General features: G+C 39.9%; 1 protein-coding gene across 2 annotated transcripts; it reads right to left on the bottom strand.

Moving 5' to 3' along the window:
* Positions 1–1,318: 1,318 nt before the first annotated feature.
* ppp1r18 (protein phosphatase 1, regulatory subunit 18) lies at positions 1,319–14,908 on the bottom strand. Of its 2 annotated transcripts, none has more exons than XM_008422779.3 (4): positions 14,366–14,908; positions 10,408–14,213; positions 4,255–4,468; positions 1,319–2,122 (listed from the first exon to the last, which is right to left on the bottom strand). In XM_008422779.3, exons 2-4 carry the CDS (start codon positions 14,140–14,142, stop codon positions 2,103–2,105), a joined length of 3,969 nt encoding a protein of 1,322 aa, XP_008421001.2. In that variant the 5' UTR covers positions 14,143–14,213; positions 14,366–14,908; the 3' UTR covers positions 1,319–2,102. The 2 variants fall into 2 exon arrangements, with proteins under 2 accessions (XP_008421001.2, XP_008421002.2); XM_008422780.3 differs by having other exon boundaries at positions 4,333–4,468; positions 14,366–14,905.
* Positions 14,909–14,912: the final 4 nt, after the last annotated feature.

The raw sequence follows: 14,912 nt of genomic DNA, 5'->3' as shown, positions 1-14,912 counted from the left end.
TCCGTAAACAGCTACGCGACCGACCCGCGAAAGCAGGGGGCAGTACCGTGTCTGGGCAAAGGGTGCCGCTGTTGCGCCCCCAACTCTAGTAAACAACAAGTGATGAACCCTAAATAAAGACGTTGTAAAAGCACTGTGATTAATTTCAAAAGTTTGGATTATTTTGGTGTAAATTTACTCCTTTTTTTTCTACCTATGAAGTCCTTAATTCGCTGTTGTAAAAATGACACATCGTTACTACAGAGCGGAAATGGGTGGTAACGAGCTACATTTACTGAGTTATATTTACTTCGGTAACTATTTAGAAAGAAATTGCTTTTAGGATTATTTTTATTACGCTGTACTATACTTGAGTAACTTTATATGAAGTATCATTACTCTTACTTGGGTACATTTTCAGGATTCTCTTCCCACTGAAAGAAAAACAAACACACCTGCAGTTTTTGTTAACGTTATTAAGTTTTTCTGTTAAAAGAAACTGGTTTGTAAAAATTTTATTGCCTGATTTGTTATTTTTTCTGTTACTCATACTTATATGAATTATTGATTACGAATTATTACAGGAATTCCACTTAACTTTGCATAATCTGTAATTCTTGTAGTATTTATGTAATTATTTCACACTTCCTGTGCCACTGTCCTTTATAGCTTGTGAAAGTGACACCTGATTTATTTTAAATCAGATTAAAATAAAAGTAGGTCATGACTTTCTGTAACAGCGGACTGGTAAATGAACTTAGATCATTTCTTCTGACGTGAAGGCGAATTAAATGTTAACAAATTTTCACATTTAATTATTTATATATGTTACAATTATTTGAATCATTCATTCATTTTATGTGGTTTATTTCCAGTTTAGTTTAAATAATCACATATATAACAATTTTTTCAATTTGTTTTTGTATTTCTAGATTTGAATAAAAGGAGAATTAAGAAATTGAACAAAAATTAGGAATTATTTAGTTTTGTGGTTATAGTGAGGATCTTATTACAAAAATATTTTTATTCGGGTTTCAATTTTGTTTGTTTTTATTCACTGTATATGTTTTACAGTACTGGCATTGATCATCTCATCAAAAACATTTTGAAAAAATACAAAATAACACTCTGGGACATCTGCTGACAAACATAAGAGCCAAAGACATTTAAATAGTTTTCAGTTTCATAATTTCAACATTTCGCAATATTTTCAAAGAAAACCAGAACTAAAATACATCTGGAAAAACATCTGGGAAAAGTAATTTAATTGTGGCTCAAAACAGAAACTGCTGAGAAACATTTATTTAACCACAAGCACCAAAAAAACAGGACATAAAACTGTTTTGTAACACTTTATTAGCTTTTTCTGTTTTGACGCCAGCTTCCGTAACCATCGGAGGAAAACCGTCACATGCACGTAATCTTTGCCAGTTGAAATATTTAGGTTACATAAGCAAAATAAAAGTCCAAAATCAGCTGAAGTGCATCTGGTGTCTGGGTTGAAACAAAATCTTCCTCTCATTGACATCCGTTCAGGTCCCATTCACAATAAAAACATCAAAAATAAAACCTCTAACAGACCAATAATGTCATACATTGCACCAAAACCCAGTGAAAGTTGGTTTATTAAACAAGCTTCAAACTATCAGATTACGTTACATTAATCTTTAGGTCATCTGTATGAGCTAATCCAGCAGGCACATAAATCCAGATGACGTAAAAATCACTTCAAGTCTATTTTTTCAGAGCATTCTAACATTTAAAAGACATATATAGAAGAAACTATAAAATATATCACCTGGAAAATAAAATCTTTTTTTTCATTTGTTCTTATTGCATAGATAAGTGATTGTCATCACTCAGAAATGCACACCTGAGTTTTTATTTTTATCTTTTTACAAGCGTACCGTGCTTTAACATTCACAGCTGTCCCTTCAAATAAATGTTCCCACAGTAAACAACCATGTGCCTCAACCTAAATGAACTGATTCTACATTAAGCAAAGATGCCAAAATGAACACAACACACCAATAAATCAACAGAGGATAAAAAATTATAGGATTTTTTTGATAAAATGTCGATGATCTCATCACATGGGCAATTTTGGTGAAGATGATTGGCTTCTACCGAGGGCAAGACTCATCTGGAAGACAGAGACGAAAGGAAATTAAAGTGGATTTTTATTTACGTTTTGAATACAATCAGATTTTAAGATGGATTACTCTTCGTTAATAAATTACCAATTGTGTCTACAGGAATATACAGGTACAGTTTAACTCTTCTTCTTTATAATGAGCTTGCCCACATTGCTCACTTGTTATTTACAGATTTTACTACATTGATTTGGAAAATAAGATCTCAATGATCTGTATTTTCTCCTTCACAACAAACCATTCAAATGTCAGAGGAGTTTAAATAACAGCAAAAAAGCATGTTTATGAAATTCTGATGCTAACTAGCATGCTAAAGGAAGACATGCTAGCTTAATAATGAGTAGATATTTATACTACTTAAAAACTTAAAGGTAATAAAATCAGGTATACACAGGCACATAAAATAAAACTTAAAAAGATGCTGAGAGCTTTGGTAATGTAGCAATCCTCTGAAAATTTTAGGAGAAAGACTGCTACAACGCTAACTAGCAACACTAACTCATTTTTACACAGTTAAAACAGTGATTATAAAAAAATAAAAGGGAAGTTATCTGAGGGTTAACAAACTGTAATGAAGAGGAATTAAATCATTGTTTTGACCTTTTGGGGAAACAGTGTCAGTAACAAACTGAAAACTACAATGCTAGCAGGCTAAAAAAAGTCCAAATACTTGCAAAAGCAACTGGTGCTTTCAACAGAAACAAATTATACAAAGTCATACAAAAACAGTGTCTTTGTGCAATTTGGTGAATATTTATAAGGATGTGGTTGCAAAGCACAAAAAAAAAAACTTAACTGTATGTCATAACTATTTTAAAACAGTAAACGATTTAGCAGCATGTTTTGTTGGAAGTGGACTGTATTTATGTTGTGCATTTCTGCTAATCACTCAAAGCATTTTATATTAAAGCCACATTCACCAAATTGCACTCACAAACATGTATTCAAACATATTCAGCTCTGGAAAAAACTAAGACTCCACTGCACTGAACCTCAGTGAAAACCTCCAAATATTGATTCCTCAACTCTTCCTGAGTTACAACATTAGTGTTGTTGTTTCTGAATTAATATGAACTTGTTTTCTTTGCGTTATTTGAGCTCAGAAAGCTCTGCCTGTTTTTTCTCATTTCTCATTTTCTCCAAAGAAATACTAAATTTTTACTTGGAATTTCAGACATTTTGTAAGTAGTTTATAGAATAAAATAACATTGTTACGTTTGCTCAAACATAAACCTATAAAATGTAAAATCAGAGAAAATGATCATTTTAAATGGTCTCTTAATGTTTTCCAGAGCTGTATATGCAGATCAGCAGGCAAAATGTGGTAAAGTGCCTAGAAACAGGAATAAACATGAAGCTGGAGTCGAACCCACAACTTTCAGATTGAAAGAGAAGTCAGTTCAGGTTAAAGGTCGATGGTACAAATATGAGGCAGTGGTGAGGATTTATGCCTGTAAAACATTTGTTTGCTGTTTTTTCCAATGTGATTTATAATCTCTGTCTCAGGGGTGTACAAACATTTTTGTCACATGGGCCAAAACTGTCGACTGGGTAAAAAAAAATAAAAAATCCTAACCTAAAATCAAGCAAATAGAGTAGCCCTTTTTTTTTTCAAAATGTATTTCTAGCGTAGATCCAAAAGTTGAAAATGATTTTTATGACAGTGTAGTACGACCATTATAAATAACAAAAATTAAATTAAATTAAAGGCAGAGTAAATTTCCTCCAAAGACTTCAGGAATTTAGTGATTAATCTCAAACACTTTCTAAAAAAAATTGGAAATTGTTTGAGTTTGAAAAGTCAAAAAACATTTTTTTTTGTGGAAATGTTCAAGTTTTTTGAGGAAAACTTCTGAGATTAATGTCAAAATGTTTGAGTTTTTTGGCGGAAATTTACTCTTTTTTTTTCTCCACTAATGGCCACAGGCCGAACTTTGGACAGCTGTGCTCTAGCTGGAGGTTCACCAAGAAAAACCCTTAATTTTGACTAAAACATCAACTTTTTAAAGATTTTTTTAAATGAAATCAAACCCTACAGATCGATAATTTCTCAGGAAATCTGTAAGACATGCAGAAAACCTTCATTAAACTTTGTGTCTTCGGAGACGGGGGTGACACTGACCCACTCTCAGGCGAGGTGCCGTCGCCGTCCCTGTGCTCTTTGTGGTTTTGAACACAACTTCTCCTCCTCCTCCCTCACCTTCACCATCGTCCTTGTGCGCCTCCTTCTCCTTTTTCTCAAGGTCATAAGGGAGCGGGCTCAGCGTCAGCATGAAGGTCTCTGAAGGATACTCGCACACCTGCTCCAGCTGGTCTTCATCAAAACACACCTTCCCCTGCAAGAGACAGCACACATTTTGGTTTTATTGTATTATATTAAATGAGCGGTGTCGCACTGTAAAACATTTAAGCTGCATTTAGTTGTCTATCTTCTGCTCTTTAAGTCAAATAAATTTAGCGACTTAAGATTTTGAACCAAAATGTCTGAGTTAGTGAAAGATAAACTTACAGTAGCAAGTTGGGTTAACTTTTTATTAATTTCTTAGGTTAAAAAAACTGAAAGAAGAAAAAGACAAGAGAGGGAACTATTTCCCAGAATGCTTAGCTCTTTTGAGTAAGATGGAAGTGCGTTACATTTACATGAGTAAGTTGAAATTTTACTTAGCTGTTCAAAAATAGTGTTAATGTTAATGAGACTCCTGATTTATTGAAAAGGACAAAAACATTTTCACTAACAGACATGATGGGTTTTACAGCATTTTTCCCTTTATAAATTAAATTAACATTTGACAACCCCTTTTAAGTTTGAGAAAAAATAAAAACACAAAAACCTGTTTTTTTCAAATACTGTAAAACATTTGAAGGTGGTTTAACTTGAAAATGAAAGTCCACCTGCTGCCTCAAAAATGAAATTTAGGTCAATAAGGAAATTGTTTTGGTTTTAACTCAGAAATTAAAGTTCATGAAGTTGATTTAACAACAAGAGACATTTTTCTAAACATTGTTTTTTAAGTTCATCTTCAATTGTAAGTTTTAACTTAATGCTGCAATTTAAACCAAATAATTATTTCACAATGTGCTACAAAAAAAATTCCCTCACCTAGTTAAAGAACCACATCCTAACAATATCAAGTTAGAATAGCTACTTATTTTACTTTAGAATAAATTAAATTCTTGTTTCAAATTGCATGAACAAAATTTCTGACCTGATAATGAATTTTATTAAACATCAGAATGAATTCTGCTCAGAAACATTTAGTGTGAACAGGACATGATCCTCAAGCATTCGGTTTTTTTAAGTGCTAACCTAAAAACTCTGGTTTATTCAACTCTTGGAGGTTTGACAAAATTAATAAAAAGTTAACACAACTTAATACTGAAAGTTTATCTTTCACAAACTCACACAAAATCTAGAACTTGCTAAATTTATTTGACTTACAGAGTAAAACTAGATGTTTTACACTGCGTGAAAGCTTAAAATCCTTGCAAACATGACTTATTGTGGAAAACCGTTTCTAGCTGAAAGCAAACGGCTTCAAACTCGGCCTATTTCCTCTTAGATATGCTAACTTCAACTTGCAAAAACAGACAGGGTGTAGGTGCTGGAAAAAGTTTCAGTGTGTTTCTGAGAGGCGTTTGCACACACTATGACTGTTAAGCCAACTGACAGCGTGAGGCTTAAAACAGCAGAAATACTCCAAACACCCCATGCAAACGTTGACTGGAGAGCGACGCAAATTAGGAAGCAGAAGCAGAAACTGAACGCTCAGTTCTGGTTTTCTGTAAAAAGGGAAAAAAAGTAGAGCAAAGCCCAGCGGAGGTTGTTTACGAAGCAGTTAGTCTAAAAGGAAGCAGTGGCACATCGACAGACTTAATCACAGAAGCTCAGCTCCGATGGCTGGATAGGGCAGTAAGTACATTTAGAAGTGCAGACAAGGTGTGCATGGAGCTGCTTCACCTTGAACTGTAGCCATCTGAAGTGCAGAGAACAGCTCCGCTCAAGTGAGGCTGGCCGAATCAAACTAAGGCACAGAAGGCTAATCCTGCATCCCTCACCCTGATTAACCCAGGCTAACACTGCAGGAGAGCAGAGCCAAAGAAGAAGCCAAGAAGAGGGAAGTTCATGCATTTAAATGCAAAGGCACAACAATGCAAGGCTGAAACTAGTGACAGAGAGTAGCTTTGAGGTCGCCTCCTACACTGACTTCCTTTTGCAAAACATTCGTGGGACTATGCAGAGGTAAAAAAAAAAATTCAAACAATACATGAGACAGAAGAGTAAATATTACAGGGGGAAAAAAAATGCCCAACAAGATCTTGCTGCAGGAGTCTGTGTTTAGTAATATTACACAAGATCTGAGGTACAAAAGTAGAAAGAAAAGACTGAGTCAGTTGAAGCACAGGCGGTTCACCCTCCTACTGTGATGTGATGCTGCTGAGGGGGGAGGGAAGGACGCCTGACGTCAAACGGTCTGAAAGGCACCAACGTGAGAGCAACAGGTGGTCAGAAAATCACTTTGTGGTCATCTCTTACTCCAGCTAAGAGAGCAAGTCCTTGTAGCCTGAATTACATGACAAAAAGCTAAAAGGTGTATAGAGATTCTGTTTCTGCTACTCTTAAATGTAGCAGAAACAAGGAAAAAAATAGTTTTGAAATTATTTTAGGAAAAAAGCAAACCAAGCAGACCTCAACCTGTGAGAAAAAGGCATTGCCCTTAAATATAGATTAGTTGAGCCGCAACAACAACCACCAAGAGTTTCAACTGGCATTGAGTCGTTTACTGTTGACCTTTGCAACTACATCACTAAATCATTGAAAGAGGCCATAGGAAGTGAGGGACGGGAGGATTGAACTGAGCGACTGAAATTGTTTTCCTAAGTTGTTTTTGCCAGTTTTTTTGTGGCTTTTACTTGTTTGAGTCGAGCTAATTTGTCTGTGAACGTAAGTCACCTGGTTGGGGCTCATAGGCGGCGGTATTTACAAAAGTTGGAAATTGCTAGCTTAGAAACCGACCCGTACCTCCTCCCTCCATACGTGTTGACCAAATGACCGACTCCACCTGAATTCACACCACATGATTTATGTCACTGTGTCATCAACAGTGCTTCCCCTTAAACCGGAGCAGGATTAAAAACACAAAAAAACGAGAAGCACAAAAGACTAGAAGCTAACCAGTTTGTTTTTTCCGGACATGCTAGGCTACATGACGGCGCGGCACTGTTTCCATGGTTACGGCTAGACGCGTAACTTCTCCATAATACAATATTTGATATGTTTCTTATCACACTTACTTCTCAAATAAATTAACGTTAATCTTCTTACCTTGTAAAAAGTGTCGATACAAATCCGCGGCTACACCGAAGCTGACAGTCATTATTATTGACAGTTGCTAGTCGTTATGATTAACGGCTGCGATCCATCGCCGCCATCTTTCCTCATTAAAAGTTCTACAACAAAATGACGAGTTTGGTTTATATCCTTGTCTTTTCCTGCAGCCGCTCGTTGATTTTGATTATGGCATTTGACACAATGTTTATTGCTGGTTTAATAATGGGTCACTGTATTATGGTCGATGTTATCTACCTCTGCCAACATCTGAAAATCATTCACTGTCCTCTTCTGCTCTACAGTGAGATAAGTTTGACTGACAAGACCAGCCCACCAGGTCATGCCTGTATGTTTCCAGTTAATAATATTCATCCCTCTGTTGCCGCTTTCTTGCTATATTTAGCAACATTTCAGACAAAAAAAAAAAAATTGGTATGACCAAAATCAGAATCGGCAGATCACGTTTTTTAAACATTGGTCATCGGGAATTGGCCAAAAAATTCGTGCATCCTTTCTTTGAAATGCCCTTTTACTGAAATGTAGTATAAAAATAAACGTAACTTGACTTGAAATCATCATTCGAAAACTGATTTTTGTATTTACCCATGTTCTCTTTCTCTGACATTTAAATTTGTTCAATTATGTGACAAAATCGTTAATTTGTAGCTAAGCATCTGAGTATGAGGATAACCTTAAGCTTTAGTCACAGAGGAACTTAAAGAAGTCCTTAAAACAAGAGTTTGGGGATTTAAAACTGGACTCCACATCTCTTCCGTTTTGTCAACCTTATACATTTCTTTTAGAGAAGCTCAGACATCTGAAAGAGGAAGCGAGTAAAGACACACAGCGTGACAGGGAGTTTCTGTCAAACCAAAGAAAAATACTTTAATCTTCTCACAACAGATAACAACAAATTGCCACCATGTCTTTATCTCTCCTCAATGCCACCCGAATACCAACCTAATCTTCAAACACTGGCTATTTTCCTCACTAAACCATGCACATCCAACTAAAACTTGGCCGTCTGACGTCTGAAACACTCAGAGGAACAACATGCTCAAAGATGGACCTGCAGTCCAGCGACCCGAAGCCCCCGCTAGGGTCAGAGCCAAGAGCAAACAAAGAGTGATTTGTGTGAGAGGCAGCAAAGGCTGACTCAACAGTTACAGGATGAGAAGGAAGCAGTCTACGGGGGAAATTTCAAGCAGCTTAGAAGTGTTAAAACACCAAAACAGCGACTTGAGTCATCTAAAAAAGGCTGGAAATGTCCAAAAAGAGCAAGAGTGATCTTCACAGGATGGTGAAAAGCTCTACTTTTGACTCTTACTTGCATTTCCCTACTTATGAAAGTAAAATTTACTTTGTACAGTGAATTATTGGTGAAGTGTTCTTGTGAAGTTATCCTGCGTGAATTCTCTCATAAAATCTTGTGATTCAAGCAGGTACACAAAATGTATAAAACTGAAGAAAGGGAATAATTTTTGCCTCTCATTGTGGTTTCTTATGCAGCTTTTCTGCCTCCACTGAAGCCTACACTGCAAAAACACAAAACTTTACCAAGTATTTTAGTCTAGTTTATAGTGCAAATATCTTTGTATACTTGAAATAAGACAAAACTAACTTAAAAGTAACTTTTTAGCAAGTTATAGAGGCTTATTTTAAGTAAACAATTCCTTAATATTGATGAAAAAGTATTAGTTCCAATGGCAGATTGTAAAACTTATAACAAGACATTTTCCCCCATTTTATAAGTTAATTAATCTGCCAATGGAACAGCACGTTTTCATCAATATTAAGAAATTATTTACTTAAAATCAGCCTTTATAACTGGCTAAAAAGTTCATTTTAAGTTAGTTTTGTCTTATTTGAAGTGTGCTAAAAACTGGACCAAAATGACTTAGTAATAGTTTGTGTTTTTGTAGCGCAAGCTTCAATCTGCTTTTGTCCCATGCTTAGTGTGTTTATTTAAAACAATAAAACACAAAAGGCAATAAAAGTTAAAAGGGGGAAAGTAGAGCACAGGTGTAACAAGAGATCGCTCCAGGGTTTATGGCTCAGAATCAAGATGCCGTGCTTCATAAGGCTTTAACTGGCTTAGCTCCTTCTCCGTGATAACACTTCTCGATCAAAGGGGATGTTCTCCTAGTGCAGGGGTGTCCAAAGTGTGGTCCGGGGGCCATTCGTGGCCCTCAGACTGATTTTATGTGGCCCCAAACTACAGTTGAAAAATGATATAAATTTGGCCTGTAGATGCAGATGGAGACTTTTAATTTGAAATCAGTCACTAACATGACTTACCTGCACAGCAAAATGTAAAGTACAACACAAAGTATTCGTCTTTTTCTAACAAAGTTTTAATAAAAGATTAAGCCAAGTTCATCCAGAGACTTTTACTGAAAAGCTGCACCCAAATCAGCTTTTATTCTTTCTTAAACTTGGCTAAATATAGCTGACATTTTGAAAGAAAGGGACCCAAATCCTTTTAAAAACTGAAAAATAATGTCAATACAGCAAAATGCAAAATTATAGTAGTAAGTAGTACATTTCTGTAAAAAATCTCAGATATTTGCTAGAACGAAATCTAATTTTTAGATTAGATTTTACAAAAAACATGAAAATATATAAAAAAAATTCTAAGTTATTGGCAGAAATTTAATCCTGTTTTTATAATGGACCTAATGTTGATTGTTTGATTTTAGGTTGTTTTTTTGGGCCTGTGACTACTTTTGAATCTATGATTTTGACCCAATTGACAAAAAGTTTGGACACCCCTGTCCTAGTGAAAGGGTATTGTAATTGACAACAAGACAAGTCAAGAAAATGATAAACTTTGATTTTGGCGAGACTTTAAACTCAAACTCAGATATATTTCTGTATAGCTGGGTAAATATGTCTGGGAGTGAATGTTGTTCTTCCATTTTATATGACTTAAAGACTAAAACTTACCCTCTTTGGTGTCACTTTACTCTTGACCAGACAGGACTTTTCCAGATTCTGATATCCACCAATCACCTCAATTTCCTCCACCGCTGGATACTTCTTCTTCGAAGGGTCATCCACAGTGGGGCTCATCGGTTGCTGGGGTGGGGCTTTAGCAGACCCTGCCGATGCTGCTGCTGGTACCGCTGTTCCGGGCCTCGCCACCGACGCCGTGGCTCCTCCTCCGACAGGCTTTCTGGGGGTGATCGTGATGGTGGCGCCTCTCTTTACCGGGCCCCCAGAAGCGCTCTTGATGGTGAAGAGCTTGGGCGAGGCGCTGGGAGACGGAGAGATGCTGGGGGAGTTGACAGGAGATGGCAAGCATGGCGAGGAGGCTGGAGTCGGAGCACAGTTTGTAGGTTTCAGGGAGTTGTCAGGTGATTGGGTTCTTGAAAATGAGGAGTTGATGGTGATAGTTTGCTTCTGCTGAGATGTTGGGGAACAAAGGTGTTGAGGAGACTCCTTGGGGTTGAGGTCTGGTGTTTCTCCAGCTTCTTTCACCTGCAGCTTTAGCTCTCTTTTGGGACTCTGTTGTATTTTTGCTTCTCTTTCCTTTGCAGAGGTATTTGCAGATGACTTCAGCACTTCCTGGTCTTTCAGCTGAAACTGCTCGATCTGTTGCTGTATCGTCTGGACCCCGCGGATGTCGTCACCTGCTTTGCTTTTGCCATCCCCCTGCTGGGGGCTTGACATAAACGGCTTCACTTTAACAAGGTGTACAGAAGATGGGATGTCTACTGTCCTGTCCCTCAGATATAAGCCAGTTCTGGAGCCAACTGTGTCCAGGTTGTAGATCCGACTCATGGCTGCCAGAGAGTTGGGATGAGGCGGCGAAGGAGAGAGAGATCCTATAGAATCTGTAGAAGTTGTGTATTTCTCCAACTCCTCCTCGGAGAGCTCCCTGTCTTCCTCCTCCTCTTCTTCGTCTTCCTCTTCTGCGCTCTCGTATTGGGCCCTGTGCTGCTCCAGGTGCGGCTCTACATTTTTCAGGGGGTCAGCTTCATCCTCGGAAATCTGGGAGCCTTCAGAGGCAGAAGCCGAGCGCTCGCCTGCCACTTCCTCTCTGCTGCTGTCTTGTGAACTGAGGACAGAAACAGGAAGCTGAGGGCTGGTTTTCAACACGCCGACTTCCTGTCTGACGTCATACACACCCGTGCATGTCTGCTCTACTGCTTCTCCCTTTACGCTCTCCGGTTCAGCCGGCCTTGTCTGAACCGCCACAGCTTCCCACTCTTTCTTTACCTCACTTCCTCTCATCTCGTAGCTGTCCTCTGCTGCTGGAGCGTCACAGACGTCTGCAGCTTCACACCCATCTCCCACCCGGGCCTCTCTTTCTCTTTGCTTATCCAGCTCTCTCTGCCTGATCTTCTCTCGGAGGGACTCGATCCGGCTCAAAGGTTTTCCGATCCTCCAGCTGTCCCTCCTTTCTACCCTCTGACCTCCTTCCCAGTCTTGTCCATCCACGCTCCGACACTCGCTGCCTTTTCTCTCCGCCATCTCTTCGGCAACATAAAACACAGTCCTTGGGATTTGAACCTCAAGAGTTGGGATCCTTTTTGGAGATCTAGGAATCTCTCTCTCTGGTCCGGAATGACCTGTTTGAAGATCCTCTTCATGTGCAGCAGTGTAACGTCTTTCCTCCTTATCGTTTATGTAGATAGTTGTGTCCCCTACTTTTTCTATTTTGCTGATAAGATCCTCGGTTTGTTGGGATAAACCGGAGTGCATGAGGTAAGGTCCTAGTGGTCCTGTGCCGCTCCACTCTGGCCCTCGGTGGGGGATCCGATCTGGGACCATGGAGAGCAAACTGGAGCACTCTGTGAAAGCTGAATCAGGTTTGCATTGACTGTCAGGAGCTTCACTGGGGTTAGGCGACTCTTCCAATGAAGCACCAACATAATCTGTTTCAGTTTGCACTTTTCTTTCCTGTCCATCCTCTGCTTCTGAATCTTTTTCCGAACTTCTCTCTTTCCTAGCGTCTCTTTCTGCTCTTGCTCTACCATCTTGTCTGATTGGCACTCTTCTCGCAAACGATATTCCCTCTGTGTTTTTCACCGATGCCACCGTGAACCCCTTGTCTCCATCTGCGTCCAATACTTTCTCTGCAGCTCTCTTATTGACAGACTCAACTTTCTTCAGCTCACTCCTGTGTTTCTTCCAGATTTCTGCATCGTTTATCTTCTGATTTACTTTTTCATCCTCAGCGTTTACATTTCTTTGCTTTCCAAAGCGCTCCTTGCAGCTCAGTCTGAGCTTTGCTACCCCTGCTATATCCACCCAAGGAGCAACGTTTTTGTCTGGGTGAATTCTCTCTTGATCGCCTACATTTCCTAACCCGTTCTCCACAGTGCCAATGACTCGATCCGAGAAGCTGAAGGAGCGTTTTGGGATGCTTTTCATCAGCATGTTCTTTCCGTTTGCCTTTCTCTCCTCAGACTGTCGATCATCTTGGTCTCCGGAGTATTTTCTCCTCCCCGATTGGAGGAAGTTATCTGAACTTTTGGACCGAGATGGAGGCTTTGGATGCTCTCCAAACTTACTGAGCAGCTTGCTGACCCTTCCTCCCTTCTCAATAAACACGTTGTCATCACAGCTGTCTCCTCCGTCGTCTTTATTGATCACAGTTGCCTGACCCCAGGGTTTATCCTTCTCTTTTTCCCTCAGCCAGGACATTTCTGATTTCGTATCTCTGGTTACATCCAAGCTGCTCTTCCCTTCTCCGTCCTCTCTAGACTTTCCTCCCCCTCCTGTCCGATCTTCGGTGCTGACCGACGGCTTGATGATCAGAACTTCAGAGGCTCGGATCTCTGTCACGCTCCCTCCTCCTGCCAGGATCTCCCTCAGGTCCATCTTCATCCCTCTTTTCCCCTGCTGGTCCTCCTCGGGTGTCTCTCTTTCCAGCTCCCTCCATCTCGCCCTTCTTTCATCGCTGCCTTTTCGGTCCTGCTCGATGATGATGATGTTGTCGGCTCGGATGGTTCGAAGGCAGGGAAGAACGGGTGAAAACTGACCAGACGATTGAGGGACATCTTTTTCCTCCGTCTCTTTTTTCCCTTTAAGGAGCTCCTGCTCTTTCACTGAGTCTTTCCACTGTTTTTTGTCTTTTTCGCATCCTTCTTGGTTGTTCTCTTTTTCTTTTCCTAGACTCTTGTCCCTGCTCTTCTCTTTCTCCCACCCTTCACTCAGATCCCTAAACCTTTCTATTTTCAGCTCGATATCTCGTCCTCTGCTCACCTCCACTTCTTGCGACCTGACACAGAGTTTTCCCTCCACCTCATTTGCCGCCTCAAGATCTTTGCCTTTTCTCCACACACTTTGGGTACGAATAAACGGGTTCTCGTGGACTGGAACGATGGTTTCCATCGACACCTGACTTCCAGGTTTGGGCTCTGCGTCCAGCCACATCCCAGGATCCGGACTGAGTGATGTCTCGCTTCCCAGATTGACCGTAATCGAGCTGTCAGTGTCACTCAGGCAGTCAGAGGGAGTTCTGGCATCCACCTGGAGCAGGCAGATGTCTCTGTCCCTGTCACCTAAACTTTCCTGCTTGGCCTTCCTCCGCTGGATGATCCCTCGTTTCCAGGCGGGCATGCTGGCCAGCTTCTCTTCCTCCTCCTTTTCTCTCCTCTCTCGCTGCTCCTCCTCTCTCCTCTTTCTCTCCAGAAGAAGCTGCTTCCATTCTGGCAAAGAAGAAACAGACATAACAAAAAGAAATGTGCACCTCTTTGGCCAAAGTGGGCGAAGCCTCTCTCCCGGGAGATTTAAGGAATTATCTGTAATAAAAATTAAAAAAACAATAAAATATTAGCAAAAAAATCCTGTTTTGTTTCACTAACATGTCTAATAATGATAAAACATCTCATAGTTTGCGATATTGTTTGGGATTTAGATAACTCTGATTCTGCTTTTGCTGGGAAATACTTACAGACAACGAAGTTTGCGCAAAGATTTATCGGATCCAATGCGCTCCGTCTCTTCTTAATCTCCCCAAGAGCGAATAAATAAAATAAAAAAAGAAAGAAAGAATCAAGCCTTTTTAACGTTTCGTTTAAAATGCATGCAGTCCCGCGAAGTCACCCGGAAAGTTGACTTTGCCTGAAGGCGAGATCGACGGCAGCTCCGTCCGTCTCCAGCTCCAGAACTGCAGCGCTAATCCGATAACTGCAGCCAATTCCGTCAGGAGAGTTTAGTGGCACACACCATATTGTGGGAACTAAGAAAAGGAGTTTAAAGAGCAGAGCCGTCTGCCCGGCTCCTGACCCCCTCCCTCTGTCCATCTATCCGTCCGGGAGGACCGACTGGGGAGGATGATGAGGAAGAGGAGGAGGGAGAGGAGCGGCCATGAAACAGACCAGATTTACCGAAGCGCAAATCTGCTGCTGTAAGGTCAGCTTCACTGGCAGAGGCGGCCCAAAGCTGGAGGAGGCCCTAAGAGCAATTTAACCCCTGACCTGGGGGGCCGTCCACATAAA

Source organism: Poecilia reticulata, chromosome 11 (genome assembly GCF_904066995.2).
Source record: "Poecilia reticulata chromosome 11, P_reticulata-male-v2, whole genome shotgun sequence".
Classification (NCBI taxonomy): Eukaryota; Metazoa; Chordata; class Actinopteri; order Cyprinodontiformes; family Poeciliidae; genus Poecilia; species Poecilia reticulata.
This window is presented reverse-complemented; position numbering and strand designations above follow the sequence as displayed.

What these genes read in the sequence shown, in the direction of transcription:
- ppp1r18 (XM_008422779.3), bottom strand. Translation starts at nt 14,142, where the DNA reads ATGTCTGTTTCTTCTTTGCCAGAATGGAAGCAGCTTCTTCTGGAGAGA. An exon ending in GTAAAGTGACACCAAAGAGG is followed by an intron (nt 4,469 to 10,407) that starts GTAAGTTTTAGT and finishes TGTCTCTTGCAG; the next exon opens with GGGAAGGTGTGTTTTGATGA. An exon ending in GGCACCTCGCCTGAGAGTGG is followed by an intron (nt 2,123 to 4,254) that starts GTCAGTGTCACC and finishes TCTGTCTTCCAG; the next exon opens with ATGAGTCTTGCCCTCGGTAG.